A 27,387-nucleotide genomic window follows, 5' to 3' on the forward strand; every position below is an offset into this window, starting at 1 on the left:
AACTACTTGTTTTGATCTCTGTCAGGTGATCACAAAGAGAAAATCTAAAAAGAATAGTGCTCCACTTCAACAGCAACTGGACTGCCCTGATCAACTGTGGAAATCACATCCTGAGTGTGTTTGCCAGTACTTCCACCCTTCATTATCGACACTGGGATTAAAGGGTTTAAAGCTGCAGAGTCAGGGTTCAAGTGTTTTGTCAGTGATACCTCTCTGGGACCAGAGGAGATGAGTCATTTCTGCTCAGAGCAGTAAAAGCCATACACCCACCTTCCTCTCAGTGACCTTCGCCTGCACAGCTTCCCATTTCTCCTTCAGGCTGGCGAGGTCCTGCTCCGTGTTGCTGTCCGGGCCCTGAGGCGACATGGCAAGCAGCTGGCCACCTTTGTTTAGCAGCTCCTTATAAAGCTCCTCCTTGGCCTCAAAGGTGGAACACAACTCCTGAAACAGAAATAAACAGATTGGCGTGAGGAGAGTTTTTGTCAGCGCAAAACAAAAGGTTTAAGACCATTTGTTTGTCAGCAGTTAGGCCAAGTTTCATCCAAAAATGGGAAAAGAATGAGCACAGGCAAGCTGCCTGAAACCCCAAGAAACATGTTTCCAATAAATATTTAAACAGTATAACGTTACCAATTTGATAAAGTTATTGTTTCTAGAGATTTACTGTTTATAGTTCTATCAAATGCCACCACTTGTGTTTTTTTTGGGAAACCACTGCTGTTGAAGTGTCTCCATAACCGAGAGTAAAAATAAAGAAGGAAAACATTCCCAGATTCATTAAGGTCAAGCATGGACAAATCAATTAGAAACACTTGAGGGGCTTTCCGTCGCTCTGCAAGTTGTGTATTTTGCAGTGTCGCTTAATTTTCACACTTGAGATGAAACACAGCACAGACACAGCCACCTCCTCGCCAGCCTGCCATCTGCATGCAGCCTTTCATATTGTTAAACACATACCAGATGGGCGTTAAGCTGCTCCCGGGCCGTGTCTGGTAAACCTCCCACAGCCTTTGATGCCAACAGCTGACGTTCTGTGTCTTTCAGCCATTGCTGCATATCTTCTATCTCGCCATGGAAACCTTGGGCCTACAACACAATACAACCTGGGTCAGGACAAAAGGTGACTCGCACACACACACGCTGATTGTTAGAAACCTGAGTCTGGGAGTGGAACAGCCCAGAGTTAATAATTCCTTCACTTCACTCCTGTATGTGTTCAGCCTGAACTTAACCGAGGGGTATAATTTGTAATATTTTTCTGTATTTTATCCTACCTTTAAGATGAAAATATACTCCTAATTTTAAACAAGATGAACCTTTGAAATGCATATCTTTCATTCTTGTTTTAAAAAATTCACTCTACCTCAAGACTAAATTATATTTTGAAGACTTCTCTTTCTTTCTCTCCTTTTATTTATTTTTTTTTTAGCTAAAAGAAATGTCATACCTAAAAACACGACTGCCGAATTAATTTGGAAAAGCTGGGATTACTCATCCCAACAAAACTTTGGGACTTAGTTGTAACATACTTGTTTCCTTGGGTTAAAAGTAACGGATCACAGTTTATTAAAACGAAAGTGAAGTTTCCTAGAAGTTAATAAGAACCTGAAGCAGAGACGCTTGTAGCTGTTGCTTTCTCTGGTCTGTCTTCTCAAGAATGGCCTTCCACCTCTGGTCCAGATTCTCCAGTTTACTCTGCAGACTGGAGGCTTCCTCTCCGGCACTGGACTCCACCAGCTCATTACCAGCCTTGTTCACCGTCTCCACAGTCGCCTTGTGGGCTAACACATCAATCTGGAGCACCTTTAGGGAGGAAAAATCAGAGATGACTCAAACAAAAATGTATATGAACCCAATGTGGATATATTTTCAACCTTATGGATATAGTGTACATTGACTGTAGGGGGTGATCTACACTTCCAGAGAAAGAATTAAATGAAGGTGAAGGAGATTTGTCGTACATGATGCTTGGCGAGTTCTATCTCGATGGCTTTGGGGTCTCCCGCCGCTTTTCTCTGTTCGTTGAGCAGCTCTTCTGTGTGGCTCATCCAGGCCAGCAGTTCATCCAGTGCATGCTGGAACTGGCCCAGTGCCAGCAGCCCCCCCTCCAATTTGTGCTGGATTAATGACAGATTGAGCCATTCGATTTGGCATTTAGTGAAACCACTTGACATACACAAGACATATTCACTAGCCTGGTGGAGCTATTGTTCAGGGCTCTAGACTTCAAATAGCGGCTGTAGCTAATTTCTATAAGAATTAAATATGCAAAGAATTAAGTTCTAAAGAAATGGCAAAAAAAAATTTCATTTTCATTTCAGTTCAACTCAGAAAACAGATTTTTTTTATGAACTTATTAATTTTTCAAATATAAATTTTTATGACTATTATGACAAAATAATGCAAACCTGTCAGAGAATTGCATTTTTTATTAAACTCATAATTTTTAAAGGATAATATAATATCCAATTTTTAAAAATTGCATTTAGTTGTAAGAATTGTTGCTTCATGATGTTAATGCAAAGAATTATCTTAAGTGTAATTATTTTTGCAACATTACACTAAAGGAATGAGCGATTATTTTTGAAATTGGAACATAAAATTTAAAAACTTGGCACAGTCTGGTCCATTCTTCTCTCCAGCTGTTTCCCGGCTCTGACCTGTCGGCTGATGATCTTCTCATCAAGGTTGTCCCAGAGCATCTTGAGTTCAGACATCGGCTCCTGGATGGCGCAGCGATCGGCCTCCTCGGTCACCTTCTTCAGAAGGAGGCCGGCCTGGTGGTTCAGCCGCTCCATTTCGATCTGGAGCTGGTACGCCTCTCCTTTGAACTCCTGACAAAAGGAGCGGCATGAAACCAAGTCAACACAAGCTCAAAGACACGAAGAGAAAAGCAGAGCTGTTTGCTTAGGACAGCGTTTGTGTTATTGCACATCAAAGATGCATAGGAACCTTTTCTTTTAGAAAAATGGTAAGAGCAATAAATTGGGCCTTAAACGTAAACACAGCTGATATGAATACAGTTGGTGTTAAAAACACTTGCAGTGATATATCTTACAACCAGGAGAGAATTATCAAGCAGAACAAAAATCACCAAACCGTACCTTGAGTTCTACTATCTGCTGCTTGACCGTCTCCAAATCTGTGCCTACGGGTGACATTGAATCCAGTTTGTTTTCCAGTATATCCACCCAGTCAAACATGCCCTGTGTACAAAGTGGGAAACCATTGTTAATGTCAGAAAGCGAGGCTTAGCACACACAGAGTCATGTTTCACTCAGGTTTATCTGATTTCATGCAGAAAGGTTCCAGCTCTCCTGCACAGCCTCCAAATGGGTAAACATTTACATTGAAATTAAAAAGCAAACCGCAAAATAAATCCCTAACCTCAACAGAGTTAAACCAGCTGACTTTAAAAGACTTTATATGAACTTCATACAGAAGTTAAGCTGAACCAAAAACAGAACAACACTGTGGTCGGTGTTTATTGTCTCTAAATTACTAGTCTTCTCATTAAATCTTCTATCACACAAATCAGTTGTTTGATCTTGAAATCATCTGGCATACGATTCGGGTTTAACTTCTTACATATGACATAAATTTACCCAAAGAAATAAGTACTCAAAGGTGATCTGGCCTACGTACCTGCAGGCCATCTTGAAACTGCACAGCTGCCTGCATGGCTTCGTCCAGCCTCTCTACTCGTTCTTTCCAAGTCTTGTTGAGATTCTCCCATGCTGAATTCACCTAGAAACATTAAACAGTCCACATGTGAGCAATAAAATCTAATCACACAAATGTTTCACAGTATCACCAAGTGAAAGTTCTGCATATAAGACAGAACTTTATCTATTACCTCATCCACACTTTTCTTTATGACGGGTTTGTCAGGTTCTCCACAAGCAGTCATAAGCTCTGCACCCTGGTTTCGCACCATCTCAAGCTCTTCCTGAAGCCCATCAATTTCCTCCTTAAAGCCCTTTGAAATAAAAATAAAAAAATCCTTTAAAGACAAGCCTTTTAAAAGACAAGCCCCATTAGGTTTTATTATCTATGTGCTAATTCAAAAAGCCAGCCATTTTCATTCCACCTCCACAAATTCCTGCTGCTGCTTGACAACAGAAGGGTCGACTCCAGGTTCCTCCAGCTCCCTCAGCAGGTCCTGGCTGTCTTTGATGGTGACGATGAGAGCGCAGTGATCACACCAGAACTTGTCTGCCAGGTCCATCACATCCAGCAGCTTTGCTTCCCGCTCCTCCAGCAAGACCTGGATGTCGTTCCACAAGAACACCATGTGGTCCAGTTTGTCTTGGACGGCTAAAGCAGAGAAAATTGAAAGTGTCACAAGTAAGATAATTAGAATATAAAGGATTTGACAGCATTTTTATTGAAGTGTTGTTGTCTGACTCTTTGTCACTTTAGTTTGGTTGTTTTTACGACAAGTTAAAGATTTCTTTACATACAGCACATTCACAACTAAAGAGAAGCATTAAAAAAATTACAAATTCAATCTTGATGGAAGATGGAAACTGAGAAGATCATTCCACGTCATTTTCCACACCATAACTATCAGTATCAAAAGATAAATTAATTAAAAAACAGGGACTATTCCTAATTGAGAGAGAGTTAAGCTAGCTGCTTTAAGGTGTTCTAAAATAAGCACATAAAACAAAGAGCTTACATCATATATAGTATTTTCTATGACAATTCAAGACATGTCTTTGGTTCATCCAGGTTGTGACAAAGTGAAAGAGAGCAATACTTAAAATAGGTAACAGGAAGGGTCAACAAACTACACCAAAAGGAAGCACCATTTTTCATTCTTAAAGTAGTAAAACTCTGTTTGAGAAACTGATTTCTTACACATCTAGTGTGAAATCATGACTCTTCCTAACAGAAATATTTGACTTACAGAAAGGTTAAAAAAACCCATTTTGAATTACCATTTTGTTTTATCTTGTATATTTTTAATCGGGTGGCCAAAACTTTATTACACAAATATTACAGGAAGAACACATTCTAAACTGATACAGCACATCCAATACCTTTGGCAGATATGTCCTTGTCTGCTCCTTCAGCTCGTGCAATCATCTCTTGTCCTCGCTGCTTCAGCGTCTCATAGACTGGCTGCAGTTTCTCCAGGTCCACAGAAACAGCCTTGTTTTCAGAAATCTGTTCCTTGATCTTGTCCACTTCCACAGAGATGGACGGAGGCTGGCGCAGGCGTTCAGCAATCCGCTCCAAGGACTCCAGCATGGGATCAATCTTATCGTGGAACTAAGGCAAGTTCAGAAAGAAGCTCCTTAGTCAGAGTGTAAGGTTGCTATACTGTTTGTGACCAACTGTGTTAACAAGAACTGAGTTGATTTTTTGCATTGCTTTAACAATATACCTCAAATACACCATTTAATATTTAACAACTGGAGACCAAAAAATAAACTACTCCCCACCTGGGTGGATTTGAAGATGGCTTCATCCAAACTGGCTGCTCTCTCCTTCACATCAGCCTTGAGTTTGGTGTACAGCTGGTCGGCTGTTGTGTATTTCTCTCTGATGGGAACTCCCTCCATGGGGCTCAGTTCAAGCAACTGTGGACCTGTCTTATTCATCTTGTCGATATGAGGTTTGTGCTCAGCAATTAGCTCTCGCATTTGCTGAAAGAGATATCACAAGTGAATTTAAGTACCTACTTTTCTCTTTCTTTTGTATATAAGTCCCAATGAGCATGTTCTTACCCTGAGCTCCTCCTGTTGCTGTTTGAGCATTTCATATTCGATGGCAGGCAAGGGCAGCTGGCTGAAGCTGCTCAATGTTTCTTGCAGCCATGGCCACATTTCTTCGTAGGTCTCCCAAAACTGCCCAGCCAGAGACTGCGCTCGCTCCAGCTGGAGACAGCGCTCTGAATTCAGCTGACTGACAATGCCGTATTTCTCCAAAAGACTCTCGGTCTTAGCCTGATTTTAAAGAAAAATAAACAACAGAATCTCTAGCTTTTGTCTACCAATGAACCAATGATTTTATAAATAAAAAATATGTATATTTATACACACACATTACCTTCAGGGCTTCTTTCTCTTCTGGGTTTTTGCTGCTCATGATGGCTTTTCCAGTTTTTACAATCTCATCCACAGCATCTTTGTGCTTCATGATATCCATAGACATATTCTACAAAAGCAGTCAAATGAATCCAGTTTGAAGTCACATAGCAACTGGATTTAGTGTATGTTTCTTTGATTACATTATCATGCGCTAACCTTCTGTGCTTGGAGTTGGGCTGTAGTTTGGTCATGCTCCAGCCTTATCTCATCCATCGATAGCAGCTTCCCCTCAGCAGCAGCCAGCCATGAGAGTTCATTATCTGCAGCCTGCTCAAACTGGGAGAGGAAAATGGTAAATAAATGTTAAACAGAAGAACAAAACACAAAAAGAACTGATGTAGCAACCAATTTGATTTACCTGCTGAGATTTGAGGATGTCAGCGTTGATCTTGTCGACCTGCTGAGTGATGGTGTCACAAACGACTCTGTACCGCTCATTATCTTCAGTCACTAGTTTGTCCAAACTCTCCCGGGTGTGCCAAGGGATCAGGTCAAGGAGTGAACTGCTGAGCTCATTTAGCTTCTCCAAGACAGGCTTTTGGTCTTTAGTCTCTTTCAGTAAGGCCTGGATAACATTACATGAAACACATTAGTCTGAAAATAATATAACCGACTCTTTCTCTTGAACACATCTAAACAAAGAACAAGTCTTACTTTCTGTCTGTTTTGTGAATGAATCAAATGCTCGCCCATTGGCTCCTGATCAGCAAATTCCTTCATCTCAGCCTCAGCTGTCTCTATCCAGGTGTTCAGGACCTCATGAGTGTGCGCTAACCTATTGGAGAGACTCAAAACCCGCTCCAGGGTCTTCAAAACATCGTCACTCATGGAGTTAATCTCAGCATACTTTGTTTTTATTCCGTCCAGCTTGCCTTGGATGATGACCACCTCGTCTCCTAGGAAAATAAAATAAAAATAAAAATAAACGTTAAACAGAGTCACTGGTAGCTTGGGTAACCTTAAAACCTCAAGAACTTCAACCTAATAAAAACTGCTAATTTATTTACACTCCTGGTAAAGTTGAGCAGGAATCCTCACACTGAAAAAGTTCGAAAAATTCAATCTTGGATTTGAGTACCTTCGTTCAGTTAGGGAGGAAATAAATTATGTTAAAAAAATAATAATGTTTATCCAAATCACCACTGCACAACTATTGGCACCAAACCCCTTAAAAATACCACAGAGAAAAAAATGTATACAAAATTACTTTTTAATTGCTTCTAAGTAATTCATGAAGCCTACTCCTGTAAGAGAATGACATGCCTGTTGTTTGCTTCAGAAGCTCCATTCCATTGGAGATGGCTTGGTCAACATTTTTCTTCCTTAACTCAATATCATTCTGCAGCGTCTGAAGGGAAAGATTTCAGGGAGTCAATGAGGAGATCAGAGGCACGAGTCAAACAACGCAGGGCACACAGGTAACTGATATGAGCTGAAAGATGATGTAACTTAAAAGAAAAACATAATGGTTGGCCTGGGGAGGAAAGTATACCCGCTGTTCTGCCAACTGCCTTTCAAGAACGTCAGGTTTGTAGTCCTCCACGGAAACTTCCTTCAGCTTGGCGTGCACCTCGCTGAGCCAGTTCATGAGAGCCACTTCGTCCTCTCCAAACAACTGGCCGTTGGCCAGAGCTTGCTGCAGCATGTCTGCTCTTCTCCTGCATCGCTCCTGGAGCTCTATGTAACTGGCCTGGGTGGCATCCAGTCTGGACTGGACGAACTCCTTCTCTTCCACCGAGCTCACAGTTTTAAGCATCTGCCCCAGACTGACCGCCTGACACAAGTCTTTACTGTGACCCATAATCTTCTCCTCTAAACCCTGACCAGGGGTGGATGGAAAACGGGGAGAGTGGGGGAACAAAGATGATACAAAAAAATACAAATAAAACTGAACAAAAATGGAAATGATTGATGATGAAAAACTTAGAATAAAAAGGTAAATGAATGTAACTACATGGTTAAATAAATTAACTAGAGCTGGTGATGCAAAATGTAAAAAAAAAAAACAAGTGAGGTAATGTTGCAAAAGCACTAATATTACCTTATGCTGAGTGATCTGATCCTCTAACTTGGATGTCTCAGTACCAATTGGCTCAGAATTGGCCAGATGTTTCTCTGTGGCCGTGAGCCACTCACTCAGTGGCTCCAGAGTCTCATGAAACTGCTGGGTGACCACTAAGATACTCTCCAGTTGCTTTTGCCTGCCATGTGCATTAAAGGAGATACAGAAAATGTTGTTTAGAAGTCCTAAATAAACTGGACTGTACATAAAGTTTCAATTTTAGAGTGGGACTAAAGAGCTGACAATTATTTGCAAACAGACATAGAGAAGAAAGCTCTGATAGATAAATACAAGAGAAAAAATGGAAGTCTTAAAACAGCTGAATAAGTTTAAAATGGAGAAACTGTGTTTTCAGATTTTGTAATCCTATCACAGACTTCAGTGTATTTTATTTGGATAAAACCTATTTGCAGTTTGTGGGAACAAACACGCAGAGGGAAAAGCTCTGGACAAATGAGATCAAAATTTAACTTTTTAGCATACATGCAAAATGTATGCCAAACATTCAGCGGAGTGGTTTAGACCAGGAATTTCAGACTCCAGTCATCGGAGGTCATTCTCCTGCAACTTTAGATCTATTTCTGCTTTTACACTGAATAAAAAAAATATGGAGGGTAACACTTTATTTGAAGGGCTGTGCATAACACTGACATGACCCTGTTATAAATATGACATTACTCCTGTTATGAACATGAAGGAGTGCTCATGAATGTCTGACTGTTGTCTATTAATAGTTGGCACTTTTAAAAGACTTTTAATGCAATTTGTAAAGCAACTTTGCCCTAAAAGTGTTATTATTTACCAAATGACACTTCATGACAACAGTTATAAACATTCATAAATACTCCTTTAAGTTTGTGACAGGCATTATGTCATATTTATAAAAGTGTCATGTCAGTCTTATGCACACCCCTTCAAATAAACTGTTACCAAATAAAGCATTAGAAAGACCCTGCAGACTCCTGAAGAGATAATTCATCCATATGATTCAAGCGAGTTACATCTAAAAGTTGCAGCACACCAACCTATGAGGACTGGTTGAGACCTTGGGGCTTGGATCAAAGTACTTTCATGTGATAGAATGTTAAATTAGCCCAATCAAAGCCTAGACCTAAATTCAATTGAATCTGTGGCAATACTTGAATAGTGATGCTCACAGATGTGCTCTATTCCAATACAAATGAGTTTGAGTTACTTTCAAAATGCAAAAAAATAAAAAAAAAGAAATGTCAGTATGTACGTACACAAAAGAAACTACACCCCAAATTAAAGTATTGACGGTAGGTTTGAAAACAAAAGCACAAAACCAGTTCCCAACTTTTTAATAGTACAAAATGCAAATAGAAGTTAAAGGGATGTAATTTTTTCTGCTAGACATTTGAAATCTTGGTTTATGAGCGATCATGTTTTGCAATGGTTAGATAGTTGGGCACTATGAGTTACGTGCATGTATATACAGACCTGTTTTCAGCTTTCTTGAGCAGATTGTCCCACCTCTCTCCCAAGCATTCAATCTCTTTGGTGATCTTTTCCTTGTCCACAGCCTCTGCCAGTTCTGCAACCTTTCCTCCCTCATTTTTTATGAGCTCCACGGTTGGCTTTCGGTCGTCCAGCAGTCTCTGCAGGAGCTGTCAGTCAGGAACAAAGAAAGTGAGTTATTAAGGACAACTAGTAAATCCAACAGTTGCAAATTAGAAGTCCATTACACAAAAAGCTTTGTGTAAAACACTCATGGTTAACAATGGGTGTCAGTGAAGTCAGATGAATGGCAAAGCAAATGTTAGATGTTTGTTTAAGTGTTTAAGTGCTAGAGTCTAAAGCAGAAATGCTTTGGTGTTCATGCATTTCACACCATGTAATTAACACTTACTTTCTGCTCTTGAATCTGTGCCTTCACCACTTTGAATTCAGCAGAAGGAGGTTTCTGGTTAGCAACAAGCTCTTCTGTATCGGTCAACCAGCTGAGAAGGGACTCCAGAGCATCCTGGAATCTTCCACAGTGTAGCAAGGCTTCATGCAACTGTGCTGAACGCTCAGCAACCTGCGGATACGTTATAAATATTAACAAATCACTCACTTGAGAATGGCTCATGCTACTATGAAGGATGTTCTTGTCCAAATATCCACAGTATAATCACAAACTAATAAGAACTGAAACTACCTTCTTATTAAGAGTATTCCACTTAGAGTTGATTCCATCCAGGTCATCCTCAATTTTTTTGGTGCTGGTGCCTTTCGCAGCGTTCTGGATGAGGCCCTGCCCAAGTGAGTTGATGTCATGGAGCTGCGTCTGCAGTGGATCAATGTCTTCTTTCTGGAAAGCCTAAAGAAAAAACAAATAAACAGTGAATACTCATTTCGAAATAAAAAGCTTTCACATAAAATGAGACTTTTTTGGTCATTTTAAAATTGTTGTTCAAACAAGACACAATTTTTTCTACACTTCAAAATGAAATTAGTTGAATTTGAAATTAATAAAACAAATTTGTACAAAGCAATAATGCTTCGCATATAATTTGGGTCATTAAAGATTGTAAGGGTTAACTCAACTCATTTATAATGGTAGGTCTTCTCATTTTGAATGCCCTAAAATATCCTTTAACGTTATTACTCTTGTTGTTTCACTTTGATATTTTCTTACATATTTACCAACATAGACAAAAGTAAAAAATAACTTAAGACTAAAAAAAATTTAAAAACAGATTTAACAATTAAACCGCAACTGTGAATGACATCTAGGCCGGACTGCTAGGAATCAATCTAATTCACACATTATGTAATCACATATGTATGAATCCAGGCAGCCAGGAATAAACTTTAAACAGACATATCAGTTACCAAAACGTCTGCTAGGCAAGCTAATAAGAAAAACACTTAGAAATGAAGAAAAATGCTATTTATAGGCACCTGTGGGGAATAAAAATCAAAGGGTTCAAGATCAGGGCATCCAGCAATGGCATTTAGTAAGGCCTCAATCTCCTGCTCCCCTGCATGCTGGAATGTCTGTAAACTTTTAGGGAGACAGGCCTCCAGTGATTGCAGGAATTCCTCCAGCTCCTCCATGTTGTACTTGGACGCCCCTTGCTGTTGCAGAATACATGGATCTGTCAGCTGGTTGCTGCCTGTGGGTGAAGCTACAGAGTTTCCGTACGTCTCAGGCTGTGTCACCACCACACTAACCAGCTCACAATCATCCTGAGGTGATACATCTTCCAGCAGCTCAGCAGTGCTGAGCTCATCATAGTCTGTTAAAGCCCTAGCGCGATAGCCACAGGTACCATTTTGCGATCTGGAACCAGACCCCAGAGATGACCTCCCTGTGGAGTATTTATGCTCTCCGTTGTTCTGGCTGTCCTTTTCATTAAGCTTTACCACTACATTTTCTTTCAGTCTTGACTCCTGAATCATGCTGCTGCTGTGGTAAAGAGATTGGTTGTCCCTAACAGGAGTGAAAGGAAAGTCCTCCTGCCCTGAACTGAGTGAACGCCCTGTTTTCAGATCCCCAGAGGTATGCATTGCCTCGGAGGATGAGAAGCTTCTTGTGCCAGGGCCTTTTCTTTTGTGGGATCTGTGTTTGTGTCGGTCCCTCTCCACAGACGGACTATAAAGGCCTGAGTCCTCTTCAGACGTAAGTGAGGTGGTCATACTCTGTCCCCTCTTCCCACCAATAGAGTCGGGCCTCTCCCCAGTCCCAGAACACAGCGTCCCGCTGCGGCTCACGTACTCTCCCAAATTATTAGGAACGAAAATCCTCCACGACCTTCGGTGATGAGGATGATCCTTCTTCTCTCCTCCACGAAGACGTGATTTAGAGAGCACTGTGTCACCTGTCATGTTCCCATTAAGTTTGAGCCCATCGAAGACTGCTCTCTCATCCAGAATTGCGGGTTTCCTCATCCGGAGTTCAAATGAGCTAGAAGTGGAGAGGCCTCCATTCCCACAGAGGCTGCTCAAATCCAAGGTGCGATGTGTGTACGGTAAAGTTCCCGCAAAGTGTCTGGAAGAGAGGCTTCCCTTAGATCCAGAGTCTATCTGCTCATTGAGTCGCACAGTGTCATATATGGATCTCTGGGGAACGTAGCAGTCATCAATGTTCAGGTCCTCCTCCTCCCCCTTCCCAACACAGGACGGGTTTTGTCTGAGGCAATCAGGTCTGCTCAGTGGTTTACCCATTTCCCAGACAATCGTTACTGGTCAAAACTCAGAAAAGATACAGAATGAAATCCTTTGAGGTATACTACACAATGCTTCAGTGCGCATTAAGCAATGAGGTCAAAATAAATTAGCAGCACCTGTATACAAACATGTTTGTGATAATCTGAATCAGAAGTCAAGAAATACCCTCTCAGCATTTCCTGTAAAATTTTTTACATATAATAAAAAAAATATTACTATTGAGGTATTCCACATGTAAAAAGTTTTAGAAATACAAACATGTCTACTCAGTAAAAACATTTAAAGAGCAGTAATGTTACATTTTTACACTCCAAATTAGGAATCAGAGTCCTGCCTTTTTGTAGAGGCACCAATTCCCAAAATATTCCTCAAGGCTTTCGTGAAAACTTATTGTCTGTTCCTCTTGTCCCAAGTGCTCCGTTATTCCTCCAAAAATCTTCACAGCATCCAGTTTACCCAAATGAAAAATGCTTGAAAGAAAAACAAACAATATACCCACAAACAAATCCAGAAGGCTCTGCTTGAAAATACAAGCAGGTCTGAGGGGAGCTGGTACTCCGGGATAAACAAAAAAAGCCTGCCCTTCTTCTCATATCGCTCCCCTCGCACTGACAGACACCCTCCTGGCAGAAGGTTTCATGCCCCGCCCCCACTCATTATTCAGACAACATCTGCCACAACTCCATTTGTGCTCCGAGCTGCTCCGGCACATGTTGATTGGTGGACATGTGACCCTTCCTCCCCCCTCATTCTAATTCCCCCTCATTTCTCCTCGGCCCATATGACTTCATTTCTAAGCCATCCTCCGCATCCTGACACAGTCACTCACTTTCCGTCTTTCTTCTTTCAGCAACTGAGGGAATGGGGAGGAGAAGCAGCACGCGCAAGCTTCACACACACACACACGTACACACAGAACCAGCTCTCACTGATGACATCACAATATGCTGAAACAGATACACGTTTTCCCCTTTTTTCTCTTTTTGCCCTGCAGTTGCTGTGGACCCTGTAGATATTCTTAATTACAGTGGAATGCTGAGGGAGGCACAGGACTCAGGTAATTTAACACCAAAAGCTTTGCCAAGTGTGTGATAGGGTTTTTATTTCCAGTAACCAATGAAAACAAGAGGAAAGAGGAAGAAATAATAGGAATTTGTAGTTGATATCTCCACTACAACAGTGTGGATAAAGGTATTCCCAGTCAAGCTATGAGGAAGAGAGGAGAATGAGGATGTTTAAGAACAGGAGCATGGATTCCTATTTAATTTAGACTGTTGAAGAAATAACTATAAAGCTTTTTATACAGCCTTTTTTAGGCTGTATTTCCTGTTTTCTTAACTTTAAAACTACAATAATTGAGCATTATTTACTAAATTGTAAATTATGTGGTTTATTTCTTATTCTAAAAGACAAGATGCCAATTTGTAACATAAAATTGTTAGATCGTTTTTCAACATCATTGTTCTTCAGCTAGTCACTCAAAGCATTGAGTGATGGAACAATGTCAAATAGGATTTAAAAGAAAATCATGAGTAGAGGTAAAGTGCTTTTAAGAATGATGCCTCCTTACAACTCAAAGTCTCGCATTCTTGCAGCTTGAAAAAAAATGCTGAAATATTTATATACAGTTTTGTTTTAAAGAGCTTTTTATATCTTTGATCTTTCTTTTGACTACATTAACAAAAAAACCCTACTGATATTAACATTATTATTATATATATATATATATTTTTTTTTTATCTATTACGTGTTTCCATGTATTTACTGAGAAAGCACTTTGAATTATGTCAGACAAGACATAAAACAGACTTATATTTAAAATAAGCTAGGGGATAACACAAAGAGTATATAAGTCACTCTCAGAGGATCAGGCTTAAAAAATCTGACCTCTTGCCATACAGAGATGTAGGTATGCGCAGAAAACAAAGATTAGAAATCTTTGCTGAGTGGATAACTCAAAGTAATCACCTTCCAGGAAGGATGATGCATCTCTGCTCTTATACTAACAAGCCTGCAGAGGTTTCAGGTTTCGCCTGAAGGAAAATGTGTCATGATCCACAGACCAGGGTATAATAGTTTGTTTCAGTGACACTTTTTTTTCTTCTTTTTATCATCAACATCAGAAACTTAGAGTAGTATAAGTATGATTCAGTGGGTAGAAATTCTTTTAAAGTTACGGAAGATCCTGATGTAATGTCTGAGCAGATTAAAAAAAAACATGTACGCCCACACGCAGAAGTGTTGAGTCAGTACAGCTGACATTTACACACATTAAAACATACATAAACCAGGTCTGCTGTGCTTTAGAAAAGTTATTAAGCCAAATAAACACATGGAGTCTCTCTCAAAGCTTAACCAGAAATGGTAAAAAGAAGAATAAAATAAACACAAATCAAAACTTATTTCATTTTTCTATCACTAAAGGCTCCAGTCTGATTGATGAAAACAAAGTCGAATCACTGTTGGCTTCTGATGTCCTCTTAAAACTAAATATTATCCACAACAAGGACTTTCCACAAGCAGCTGAGGCATGTATGACCTCTCAACCCTGTGCAGCGATAGGACAAAGACTGGGCGTGCACCATAATGCCACTGCTGCTTAGCAACACTTTGAATCAATCACTTTTTCTGTGATTGCCAACAAAACCAAAACTCCACTCTAGAGACTGACACTTCCACCCCCACACTACCCCAGTGATATTTTAATCCAGGCATGTGACATAGAAGAAAGCGCGACGCGAGTCCAGAACACTCATAGTATAAAGAAGAAAAAAAAAAGAAACATTGATAGACCTACATCATAGAACATCCACTTACCGTTTACATTAATTTAGAGTAATGTAATTTATTACTGTAAATGAGGAAGGCTTTCAGACTTTCACTCACATATTTAGGTTAATCCATTGAATGGAGGAATTGAGATGAATTTAGGGGACTTAATATATTTCATATCTGTCTGCACATTTTGATAATGAATGAACTCCTGACCCCCAGATGTACAAAAGTAAAAGCATCTTAGAGTAGCTACTGTACATAAAATAGTTTCGATATTTTGATTGTCTCAGGAATATTATAGCACCCATGAACCTTTTTCCATATTTAGTCATCAAACTTGTTATTCACCAAGATGTTTTTCACAAATCACTAACATTCCATTTCAGACACTTGAAAATATCAATCCATCACTTACTGATACAGAATCAAAATATCTGTTATTATAACTGGTCAGAAAATAACTATGTAAATCTTCAGAAGTCAAGACATAGGCTCAGCTGTACTACTGTGTAAAGTGACACCCTGCTGAGAACCACCTGGCTGTGACGGACTGTCCCATTTGCCCTCATCATTGCACATAGACCCCGGTGCTTTTGTGAGCACCAGCTGCCCTGACTGAACACAACAGTAGTCCCAGAGGACTGCTACATATGCAGAAAAAGTACTTTAGAGACTAAGGCCTCTAAAATTTTACAAAAAAAAAAAAACTTGCAAAGCTGACTTCACACCAAATTTACGGTGGATGATCAATGTAAAAAACAAAAGTATATTTTCTCTGGACACAGACTAAAAATAATTGTGATTGATCGACTGGGTGAGATGTGCTGAAACAGCTATTCGGCAATGGTCCGAAACATTGAAGAAAATGGTGCATGTCAATAAAACCAAAGTATGATATTGAAAAAATACATCCCAATATGTAAAGAAGTCATGCTGTTTTTAAGAAAAACTTTGTGTATAGAAAAGGGAAGTTTCTTTTAAAAAATTCACATATGTTAAACTGGTTTTCTATTTAAAAGCAGGTGGATTGAAATATCTATAAAAATACCGCAATAATGTTTGTTGCACTCTCTTTTATATTTACAAGTTAAAATATAAAAGAGAGTGCAACAAACATTATTGCGGTCCAATTGAAAATAAAACAGTACGCATTCACAACATACATAGATTGCACTAAAAATAGAATGAATGCACATTAAAGTTTCAAACATTATGGATTTCAAAGAGCTAGAGCACCAAACCATTGCACAGAGCAGTTAAACTAATAACAAACTATAATAAAAATCCAAAAATGCAAAATATTAAATTTGTTTTGTAAGAACGCACCTTTACAGCATCCAGCTGTTGGTTGATCACATCTGTCTCCAAGCTGACCGCCTCCTGGGAAGCCTCCCTGGCCACTGCTCTGAGCAGTTTATCTTCCACATGATGCACTTTATCATACAGTTCCTCCAGCTTGGCAAGAGTACTTTGCACCTGGACTTCTCTCGCCTTGGATCGGTCCATGAGTTTGCTGCACTGTTTGCTCAAAGCATCTAGATCCCGCTTCAGGCCCAACAGGTCCAGCGAAGATTCCGACTCATTCAGCATTTTCTTACAACTGTCCCCAGCGTTTGATGTGTTGGCCATCAGCTCCCGCAGCTTCGCAGTGAAATTTTTAATGCTCTGCTGTTGCTCTTTAAGTGTGACCAGGTCTAAATCCACTGCAGACATGCTGTCGAGCTCATCGTCCAGTTCAGTGAAACGAGTAAACATCTCACGAATGCTGTTTTGGAACTGTCCAATACCCTGCAGTTTACTCTCCAGCTCTTGGCATGCTTCCTCCAGTTTTGTGTTAAGATTGCTATAGTCCTTTTCTACGCTATCGGTCTGAAGCAGGAGATCAGTCACTCCTTCAGCATCAGGGACATCAACTACAAGGTCCTTTGCCAAGGTCTTCATGTGCTCCACTTGGTTCTGCACTGCCTCTAAACTCTTATGTTGGGCTTTCAAGTTTGTAAGGCTTTTGTTGCTATGTTGCTGAACCCCTTTTAATTCAAATGAATCAATATGCTTCTTAGCTCCTTCAAGTTGACTTTGTGCCTCCTTGTAGGCATCATTAAATTCTTTAACAGTGTGTGAGATTTTCTCCAAGTGTTCCCTTTTGACCTGCAGTCCTTCCACTAGTTTGTCTAGTCTTGCACCAATACTGCCTTTCTCCTCTGTTATTGCTTCAGTGTCTGTGTTGGCAACCTCCAAAAGGCTTTCGGCACTTGTGTTGAGCTGCTCCATCAATCCTCTGTGCTTGTCAACATCCTTCTGGAGAGCTTTTACCTGAGAAATGGAGCCCTCGACAGCAGCGGGGTCAACAGTGAGCGTGATACGACCCTCACTGGCTACACAGTCCTGAATCCAGGAACTCAGCTTCTCTGCACTCTCCTGAAACTTCTGAGATCTCAGCAGGGCGGCTTTCAGTTTGTCAGCCTGCTCTGCGGAGCTCTTCTTCACTTCCTCCCAGTTGGAAGATAAAGTAGTCAACTGTCCTTGTAGCGCCAGCTTTTCCGCCCCATCAGTACTCTGCAGCAACATCTCCCCTTTTCCTCTGATTGCATTGTAAGCTTCTTCGTGTTCCCTGAGAGACCTCTGGTGCTTTGTGTGCTCCTCCAAAGCTTGTTGCAGGATGTCCACTTTGGCAGAAATGGGCAGAGACTTATACTGGTCCTGAAGCTTCTCAGCCAGCCAAGATTGGAAGTCTTTAGAGGTTTGATGGAACTGCTGAGAGCTTGCAAAGGTTGAGTTCAGCTGCTCAATCCGTTTAGCTAAAAAACAAAAAAACATCAGAATTCTAAAACAACCTTTTTGATATTTTAAAGCATTTACAGTTTATGTCTGAGGAGATTTAACATTTAACACAGAGATGCACCAATCAGCAGATTATAGAATCTCCACTTTTTAAAGAAAAAAAAGCTCTGTCTGCTTAATATCAATTTTAGCCAATTGCAATATCTCTAGATCTACAAGTAACAGGTTTCATAGAAAGAAAGAAAAATCTACCAATCCCACCATGAGCAGGGATCTATAATATGTTTGTGTTAGGCACAAGTGTCTCGAGTGCGAGAGAGTAGTAGTTAATACAAACAAACTTTGTATTAACATTTTAAAACAAAGAGAAATTTACTTAATTTACATTTGAGTAACTTAGAACATACTATATGGTTAGCTGCTTGTTCCTTGATAAAAAGAAGTACAAGTTGGAAAAGATAAAACAGTTTTCTGCTAAATACTCACTTTCTCTCTAGCGGTATGAATGAACTTTCTCTGTAGAAACTATAACTCTCTTAAATATTTTGTATTTAATCCAGCCAGAAAAACTCACTTAATAGGAAAATAGTTTACACTGATTTCTTTCCTCTCAATAGCAACTTACACATGAATGGATTTTGTTAGGGCTTTGATGTAGTGTGTTTACCAGTGCTGTTTAATGAAATGAGGCTGCTTTGAGTTTTCTCCCTCACTAACACATTCAATACTGAGTGTTGATGTGGTTTTGGAGATTTAAGTTGGCCTCTTTATAGTAAGAGCCAGTTCATATAAAAATTGCCAATTCGAGTCATTAGGCAATTGTTTTGGTGCATCTCTACAAAAAAAAAAAAAAAAAGTATTCTGCAATAAAGTTGAAACACCAACCTGCTTTGTCCTCCAGCTGTTTAAATGGCTTGTTAACACTCTCCAGTTGCCTAACCAGGTCAGCTTTAAGATAGTCTTCAGTCACCAATGCTGAGAGTTCCACATTAATGGCCTCGGCTTGTTTCAGCTTCTTCCTCTCCTCCCTCAGCTGAGCCGAGATGTTTTGGACGTCTTCCAGCTGCTTCTTCACGGCATCCGGCTGGGTGCTGCTGCTGTGATGGTTGGTTAGCTGATTCTCCAGCTGAGTGGTCGTATTGCTGAGGCTCCTCAGCAGCTCCTGAAACTGCCCCGTCTTCACCACCGCTTGATCGATGAGGCTGTCCCGCTGGCCCAGCTGTCCAGTGAGGCCCTGCCATTTTTGGGAGATGGAGGCAAGCTTTTCCCTCACCAGTATCCCACTTGAGGGCTCTTGGTTGCCTGCTGAATTGAGGATGGCAGAGGCTACTTCTTCAAGTCGTTCATGTTGAGCTTTACGGCTCTTGAACTCATTCTGCAGAATCTGGAGAACACAGATTTAAAAAAAAAATAAAATAAAATTGTTGATATGCTCTTTTCTAGTACAGTCAATTTTTCTTTTTCTTTTTTTTCTTTTGCTTTTGCAAACCTGCACTTGTTGCTTCTGCATTTTAAGCATGTTGGGGTCAATAGAGAGAGGTCCAAGAACACCCATCATCAGCTCCTTCTCTGAGAGCCACTGGCTGAGCTGCAGGCCTGTGGTCTGGAAGATTTCTAGATTCTTGTTGGACTCTTCCAGGTTCTGCTTCCTCTCTTCCACCGAGCCACTAATTTCTGTCCATGCAGCATCTACGAAAGAAGTGAAGAAAAACAATGGCACTCTGTATTAGTTAGCACAAACACATCTTTCTGACCTCCTATTGTGCACATCTTGACACCAGAAATGTGTTACTTTTGTTTATTTAGAGTAGCATAGAGCACAAACTGAGATCCTATTCCATTCTGTTAACACACTCTGCAGGTTTTAGACAACAAGCTGACAGTGTAACATAATGTCTAACATACCTGTGAGAGTGTCAGTGACATAAATAAATAGTATTTAAACACATACCTATTTCTGCTAGCATCTTCTTCCATTTTTCTGCTTCGGGAGAGCTTGGATTAGCTGAAATCAGACCCTGAAGCTTCTCTCTTAGTTTCTGGAGCTGCTCTTGCTTCTGCTTCATGGCATCTTCAAATGTCTGTGAGATATAAGTAATTTACATATAAAATGTTTCCACAGACACCACTTCTTTTCAAAGGTAAAAAATATGGCAGGCAACATGAATGCTTTGTTTGGTGAGCTGAAAAACATCTTTACCTTCTGTTGTTCAAGCTGAGTCTCCACAGAATCCTTTTCAGATGCTGCAGTGTTCCAGGATGACGTCGTCTTTTTCATGTCCTTCAGCCACGTCATCATCTCCTCTGTCCCCTTCTGGGCCTCTTTCACCTCCTGTAGCGCACTACTTAGTTGCTCCAAACGTCTTTTCAGTGTTTCTCCAAGGTTTGTGTATCCCTCACTGACGAACGAAATGTTCTGCTGGATTCCCATCAGTTCTGAAGATATCATAAATACACATTTTAATCTCCCCTCTTTCTATGACATTCTATCAATAAGTTTATCCTCATAGTGAGAAGCACTCATTATTGATCAGCTGTGTATTTCTGCAAGTTCATTATGTACGGGTTCAACTGTCCATTTAGAAGTTCATAGCAAATCATATCTGATAATAAAACCTGCATTCCATCTGAATGACTAAGAGAAAATAGAACCGATCCTTTTAAAGTAATAAAAAACGAATGTAGGTTTACTATGAAATTAACAGAGTTGCAAAGCTATACCTCACACATTTAGAGCAAGGATTACATACAACATTAGACATATCAAAATGAGACAAAATAAACTTATAAAGGTCTTGCTGAAAAATATATGTGTAAACAAAGTGCCTGTTGAGTATTGATGCTACTAAAAATAATCATAAGCCTGAATTTGTTACAGCAGTTTTACAAAATGATGTAACATTTTATAACAATCATTTTGGGTTATTGCTGTAACCCATGATGAGCTATTTGACTTTTCCTACAATTTAGAGTTTGATCATTTGATAATGCCCCTCCCCAACCTGTGGCTAAGGATAGTTGGTCAGCTGGATGAAAAATGAAACTATATTCCTTAAAGACTAATTCGAATGACTGGAACTGTTACCAGTCCTCCAGACTACTAAAGATGACTACTAAACAAGTTAAGATGAGTTTATTATGTTTGTGTCGCGCCATTTAAAAGCAGAACAGCAAAAGATTTGGAAAAATTTGGAATTGTAAGCACTAAAAACCTCTATTCAGCAGGTTTCTGTTTAAATGTATTGACTGAAATCCAAATAACCTTGAATAAATGTAAGGACAGCATTATAATAGCATTAGGAAGTAGGAAAAAATTTTGTTTTGAGTAAAACAGAAGAGTAACCATTTTTTATTAGAATGTTCCAGTTCAATGAGACAAAGTTAGCATATGGTGAGAATCCTGTCCACGTCCACGTCTACAATAAAGCCACAGCACTTCAACACAGAAATATCACAGTTCACCACAAACAGTGTTTTCTCCACATTAGCGTCCACTCTTGGTTACCTTTGTGGGTTAGGTAGGTATGGCCTGCTGGACCACCACCATTAGTTAGAGCTGATGCAAAGACAAAAGACAAGAGATGAAAAGCAGAACACCAACTGCCAGGTTTGTTGATAAAAGTTCTTCCACAGTTAGTCTTACAAAACAACACAAGTTATCCCAAACACCATGCCTCCTCGTCTTCTAAATAATTCAGATATATGAGATGGATGGAGATGTTTACCGGACTTGTTGGGGGTCTTTGTCTTGGCAGGGGATGTGAGCGAAGTGATCAGGCTGCACAGCACCGACCCTTTACTATTCAGGTCTTTGACTGCAGAGTCTTTGGTTTTCCATTCGTCAAGCAGCTCCTAATAAAAACAATTTATAATTCAAAGCATTTAAAAATCTAATGATGATAACTTAAGGTATACTAAGTTACATAGTATATGCTGGAACTCTCCTAGCATTGTTTTATATGTTGCATTTTGTGATGAGGTGAGCTGAAAACAGCCTCTCAACTAGATAACAATGTTTTACTCCTTGGTCTTCTCTGTGTAAACACTCACAGTTCATCTGTCATTAACTGGCAGAGAAAACAAGCTGGGGCTGAAGGGAGGTTAGGGAGGACAGGGCTAATATCTGTTAAAAAAAAATTGTGTAACAGACGTGATGTACCTTGTAATCTGTGACTTGTATTCCTACATTTTAGGTGCACTCACATGAATACAAGTGCTGAAGGAATAAAATAGTTTCTACAATGTGATATTAATTTATACTAGACTTACAGTGACTATCTGCAGGTCTTTCCCCAGTTTTTTCTCACTGCTACTAGGCTGAGTGGCAGGTACTTTGTCATTGGTTTCTTCCAGCCATTTGGTAAGCCTGCAGACGGCAGACCTGAACTCTCCCAGCTGGTCCTGACAGGATGATAGCTCTTCTTCCCTGCAATCGTCAAGGAAAGTCAGTCAGAGCATAAAGTAACATGAGCTGAGCACTGCTGAACTGTAAAATACTTACTTTCCATTCACTGTGTTCTTGAAGGTGCTAAAAATATTTGAGACATTTTCAATCTTGCTCTGAAGTTGAGCTTTGCTTCCATCCGGGCTTATTTCACACAACTCTCTGCACAGAGTCTGCAGCTTCTCTATATCACTGGCATATTCAGCCATCTCCGCCTTAGTGTTCTACAGGAAAATACAAACATAAAGTTTAAGTTTCATGTTAAAAAAAACACTGAAAATGTTACATTAAATAAACATTATGCACACCTGCATTTGCTGAGACAGTTCACCAAAGGTTTTTCCAGGTCCGTCTGTTTCATGCAGTTCTTGTGACCGCTTCATGACAAACTGCTGGACCTTATCTGTGACTTTTTCAAACTCTTCCACCTTTTCTTTCAGCTGCTCCAGTTGGAAAACTTTGTGCTTATGCCTGTCACACGTATCAGAGAAGCGCTGGGAGAGAGCATCCATCTTTGACTGCAGAAGCTCAGCAGTGGAGGGATCGGCCGTCTCCACAAACTTCTTGACTTTGGCATTGATGGCTGAGATGCTGCTCTGGCGGCTCGCTATGTCCTGCTCTAATGCCTAATACAAGTTTATATGATAGTTAAAGGGACTGACGACAGTTATGATGTGAAAGAAAAGTTATCAATGAGTAGGTGGTAAAAAACTTACTGCTTCTCTACCGAGCATGTCCCTGAGAGATGAAGAATCCAAAGGTATTTTGTCTTCCTCCTTCACACTTGCCTCCACTCCCTCCATCCACCCAATCATCTCATCCAAGCCATCCTGCACACTCATAGATCGCGTCAGGGTGATTTGAAGTTTCTCGTTTCGGTCACTTACAGACTTGGAAAGGTTGTCATAGCGTTCCACAATGTCTTCTGCAAAATGGAGACAAAGCAGCTTGTTTGTTGTGCGGCAACAGAGCTTTAAACTGACCTTATAAATTCCTCTCTTTCTCGGCTTTAGCCCTCAGTTACTAATCTTGTTGATGTAAAATGCTATTGTCACCAATTTGTTGGTGATTTGCTTGTGTTCCATCATTTGCTCTTGCAGTTGTGCTAGCGTAATGTTTTTTTTGTTGTAATATATGCAGCCTGAAACATGAAAATTAACCTTCTTCCTCTTGGCTTCAACAGACAAAAGAACGAGATAAATAATATGCACAACATTATCCTGCCACCACCATATTCCAAAGTGAGGAAGGTGTATTCAGGGCGACGTGTTTTGTTGAATTTTTCAAAGTAAAATTCAGTAGGTTTAATCGGTTTAAGTTTTTATTTATGAGGAACTGACCAGAGATCCATGAGATTATTTAGTAAATGATGTTGGTAAAAGTATAACCCAGAAAAACAAACATTGTTTTAAATGAACACAAGTAAGATAAAACAAAGATAACTTAATTAAAAATAATAACTGTCAGACTTTTTAGATTAGCTGATAATCTAAAGTGTGATGTACTTGCCAAATAATAAATGTTGCCAGTACTAAGCAACACATGAAATAGGAGAATTTTAAATTGTATAAATAGTTTCCGATGTATTCGTACACATGCCAAAATTTCAATATCTAGTTTAAAAGGCTGGCATTTTAAAACCAGTATTGGGTTGTCATGCATACACATCTGGCTTTGTTTACCGACTGTCTCCTGTATCTCATCCGGGTTGCTCAGGAGGTTTCCTTCTGATGTCACTAATGACTCGGCTGTTTTACGTAACATGTCGACGGCCGTCTGGTGCCCCATCATCTGACCCTGTAAAGCCTGGGGATTAGTAGAGGACAAATCAGAAAAATTCAATTCTCAACCTCACTTGTGGTGCATTTATATTTTCACTTGTGCAATGGGAAAAAAAACACAACTGATTGAAAATATTTAATCCTTTAATGCCTTATAGAATGAATAATAGCCATAAAAATAGTTTTTCTCAATCTTACCTATCACATAGATTTAGAAAAAAAAGTGTCATAATTGATTCCATACATTAAGATCTATTTTCTGTTAATGTATTAATTTATCAACATAAAATATATTTTCTGTAAACATATCTGCAACTCTGACAGATATGCTTCAATAAGGATACACTTGGCATTAAAAAAATAACAGCTCAATCTAGGCATATGAATTAAATAACCTTTCTGCTTTGACTGGAAGACTTTTAGGCTTCCGGTATTTTTTAGATGACTAATATTTCAATTTTCACATCCTAAACTCATTCCTTGGCTTACGGCAGCCTCTTATCACAGCATATCAATGCAATAATTCATCATCTCCCTGTAGAGAAATGTTAAAGTCAACTGCAGTGAAAAGCTTTCACACAGATAGTTTTGTCAGCCTTTTCTTGTTTCCTTTTTATAGGAGTATCCAAGCTACAAGTGAAAACTATTTATGTGTGTGAAGACACGCAGCCAGAAATAACTTTGTTGTATTTTAGGTGATGGAAATACTGTATAAGGTAAGACAGAGCTATTCTGCAGTGACTTTAAAACACAGTAAATGCTTTCAGATCCACATGTTATTTCTAAATCAAAATCTACTCTGAACTAGATTTATATTAGAAATGAATTTTGCTTTGATGAAAATTATTTAGGCTACTTGATGCTCTGGATAAAGTAAACTTAGGCAAAATGTAAAAAAAAAGAAAAACAGTGTTTGTAACATTTTAAAGAGTGAAAAGGCTAAAACTCTTTTGGGGAAAAAAACAAACTTGAATTTGAAGAGACTTAAATCGTTAAATCCTTGCCTTGGTCTCCTCCAGCTGTTTCTGCAGTATTTGTGGGTCAGCAGCAATGGGTTCTGACTGCTGCTTTCTCGCCTCTTCTTCTGAGTTGTTGAGCCACTTAAGAAGACCTGCACTTGAGTCATCATACTTTTTGTACTTGTCAACCACTTCCCTGAGGTTGTTGCCAAGCAGATTGCACTAAAATAAGGTGAAAACATCCAAAAATTGACTACAAAACGTCACATGAAACTAGATCATACAATCAAATGAGAAATAGTCATTGACCATTATAAAGTATTAAAGAGAACTGCTACCACCCAGGGGAAGTTTTATGCAACTTCAGCCAACAGATCTGTGATCAACCATGAAAATGAAATACCTGTGAATGCAGCGTTTTGTACCGACTGGCTGCTGAATCCAGTTTATCCTTGACAACAGTGCAGGTCCCTGAAGTGTCCACGTGTAGCAAAGCGTTCTTAGATGTAACATCAGCCAATCCGCAGGTTTTAGCCACATCCAACACCTTCTGTCCTGACATTGTGATGAAGCGAAGGTCTCCCTTGTGCGAAATGACATCCTCTGAGAACATTTTCTGTTTCTGAAGTTTATCACTCAGGATATTAAGGGAGCCTGCAGGAGCAGCCAGCGATTCAATCTCTCTTTCTGCCTGCTTCAACCAGTCTTCAAACTCTTCACAGTCATCCTCAAACTTCTTCACCTCCTCCTGGACTGACTGCACCTGCTTCATCTGCTGTTCAGCCTGAGTCAGTGAGGTCTCATAGCGCTCTTTCAGGTCTTGGATGTTTCCCTGCAGTCTTTCCTTCTCCTCAGGAGACAACATATTGGCTTGTTTGTCAAGCAAGGCCTGAGCAGACCGTGTGGCCATGATCAGATCCTGTTGCTGGGACAGAATTTCCTGATGGTGGGCCTGTGGAAAACAGAAGTAGTCTCTATTATCACAGCGATAATTCATGCATTCGTATTCAGTTTCTTGCCTAAAAGGCAGGGAGTACCTTTAAATCAAAAAATTTATAGAGTTTTCTTTTGCTACAATGACAGCTGCAAGTCTCTTGGAGAAGACAGTACTCAGACAGTTTTCCAGATATAAAGACTTTAATTTCTATCAGTATTCACAAAATATCTCAAGCTCAGCCAGATTGGATGGAAATCATCAATGAGCAGCAATTTAAAAGTCTTGTCATAAATTCTCAATCATATTTGTGTTGCCTTTGACTGAGCCACTTTAAGATAAGAATATTATTTGTCTTAATCTATATGACTGTAGCTTTGGCTGTATGTTTAGCATAGTTGTGTTGCTGGAAGGTGAGCATTTGTTCCAGTCTCTAATATCTTGAAGCCTTTAGGTCTAGGTCTCATTCCATCGACTTTGGCCAACTCTCCTCTCCCTATTAAAGAAAACCATCCTCATAGCATAATGCTACCTCTACCATATCTTACTATATGTTAGTCTCAATTAATTAAAAAATGCAACTCCATTTTACAAACTTTAAGCATCACTTCTTATACATTTTGTCATCTTAACATTGTCCCCATTCTACCAAGTTGGTAACTTCCGAGGGCAACTGGTTGCACTGGATTTTATTTTGGGGTACTCAGGTAAAAGGGCTGAATATTAATGCCGCCACAATTTTTATATTTGTCAGTAAAACATTATGTACAATCCCAATAAAATTTGCAAAACACTGTAAGTCTTTTATAGTCTTTAGCTAAGCTTTGTCCTTTTATTTGATACTTTGTATGAACAGTTTGTAATATAGCCATTTTAGGACTCATTGTGATTTTATCTACGACTGTATTTCATTACTTCTTGAAAGTTGTCCACTTTATAAAAGTGAGGTAAATGCCTGGCTATATTCTTAATATTCAATCTAAAAAATCTAAAGTGTGTATACAACATGAAGTAGACTGGGAAGTGTTACAAAAATAACATTTTTAGAATAAACAAGCTGTACCTTGACCCGGTCGTACTGTTTATCAAGGTCCAGGGATGCAGAGTTCTCCTCTTTGGAGTCACTGCCAAAATCCTTTTCAGAGGTCTGCAAAGCATTTCCATTGGCATCATCATTCTCTATCAGTCCTTTGGCCGAGGTCTCCTCTGGCAAGTTTCCGTTTGCTTTACTTATATGGTCCGTCTGATCCAGACTCCTCATGTTTTCATTCCCGATGTTGGATATCCAGTCCAGAAGACCTTCAATTTTGCTTTTACTCTCTTCAAGCCGTTCAACAGCTGCTGCCTGCTTAAACAGACCACACATTAGCAATGTTG

General features: G+C 39.6%; 1 protein-coding gene across 6 annotated transcripts in view; it reads right to left on the reverse strand.

Moving 5' to 3' along the window:
- Positions 1-27,387, reverse strand: part of dst (dystonin) — a 121,820-nt gene that overhangs the window by 16,699 nt on the left and 77,734 nt on the right. For all 6 annotated transcript variants that reach the window (XM_044136131.1, XM_044136134.1, XM_044136137.1 and 3 more), the window contains 37 exons: positions 27,074-27,355; positions 25,480-26,028; positions 25,122-25,298; positions 24,019-24,142; positions 23,053-23,261; positions 22,645-22,962; positions 22,394-22,560; positions 22,162-22,318; positions 21,618-21,744; positions 21,398-21,448; positions 20,093-20,328; positions 19,844-19,973; positions 19,382-19,581; positions 18,778-19,276; positions 16,438-17,909; positions 10,322-10,483; positions 10,031-10,201; positions 9,622-9,788; positions 8,140-8,299; positions 7,591-7,917; positions 7,362-7,446; positions 6,753-6,994; positions 6,457-6,663; positions 6,255-6,374; positions 6,058-6,165; positions 5,736-5,954; positions 5,451-5,654; positions 5,046-5,277; positions 4,091-4,317; positions 3,857-3,979; positions 3,646-3,747; positions 3,105-3,206; positions 2,661-2,834; positions 1,962-2,117; positions 1,606-1,803; positions 958-1,086; positions 271-441 (listed from right to left, as the gene is read on the reverse strand). In XM_044136131.1, the coding sequence (XP_043992066.1) occupies positions 271-441; positions 958-1,086; positions 1,606-1,803; positions 1,962-2,117; positions 2,661-2,834; positions 3,105-3,206; positions 3,646-3,747; positions 3,857-3,979; positions 4,091-4,317; positions 5,046-5,277; positions 5,451-5,654; positions 5,736-5,954; positions 6,058-6,165; positions 6,255-6,374; positions 6,457-6,663; positions 6,753-6,994; positions 7,362-7,446; positions 7,591-7,917; positions 8,140-8,299; positions 9,622-9,788; positions 10,031-10,201; positions 10,322-10,483; positions 16,438-17,909; positions 18,778-19,276; positions 19,382-19,581; positions 19,844-19,973; positions 20,093-20,328; positions 21,398-21,448; positions 21,618-21,744; positions 22,162-22,318; positions 22,394-22,560; positions 22,645-22,962; positions 23,053-23,261; positions 24,019-24,142; positions 25,122-25,298; positions 25,480-26,028; positions 27,074-27,355 (8,484 nt within the window). The remainder of the gene's footprint in view (positions 1-270; positions 442-957; positions 1,087-1,605; positions 1,804-1,961; positions 2,118-2,660; positions 2,835-3,104; positions 3,207-3,645; positions 3,748-3,856; positions 3,980-4,090; positions 4,318-5,045; positions 5,278-5,450; positions 5,655-5,735; positions 5,955-6,057; positions 6,166-6,254; positions 6,375-6,456; positions 6,664-6,752; positions 6,995-7,361; positions 7,447-7,590; positions 7,918-8,139; positions 8,300-9,621; positions 9,789-10,030; positions 10,202-10,321; positions 10,484-16,437; positions 17,910-18,777; positions 19,277-19,381; positions 19,582-19,843; positions 19,974-20,092; positions 20,329-21,397; positions 21,449-21,617; positions 21,745-22,161; positions 22,319-22,393; positions 22,561-22,644; positions 22,963-23,052; positions 23,262-24,018; positions 24,143-25,121; positions 25,299-25,479; positions 26,029-27,073; positions 27,356-27,387) is intronic.

Source organism: Gambusia affinis, linkage group LG13, assembly GCF_019740435.1.
Source record: "Gambusia affinis linkage group LG13, SWU_Gaff_1.0, whole genome shotgun sequence".
Classification (NCBI taxonomy): domain Eukaryota; kingdom Metazoa; phylum Chordata; class Actinopteri; order Cyprinodontiformes; family Poeciliidae; genus Gambusia; species Gambusia affinis.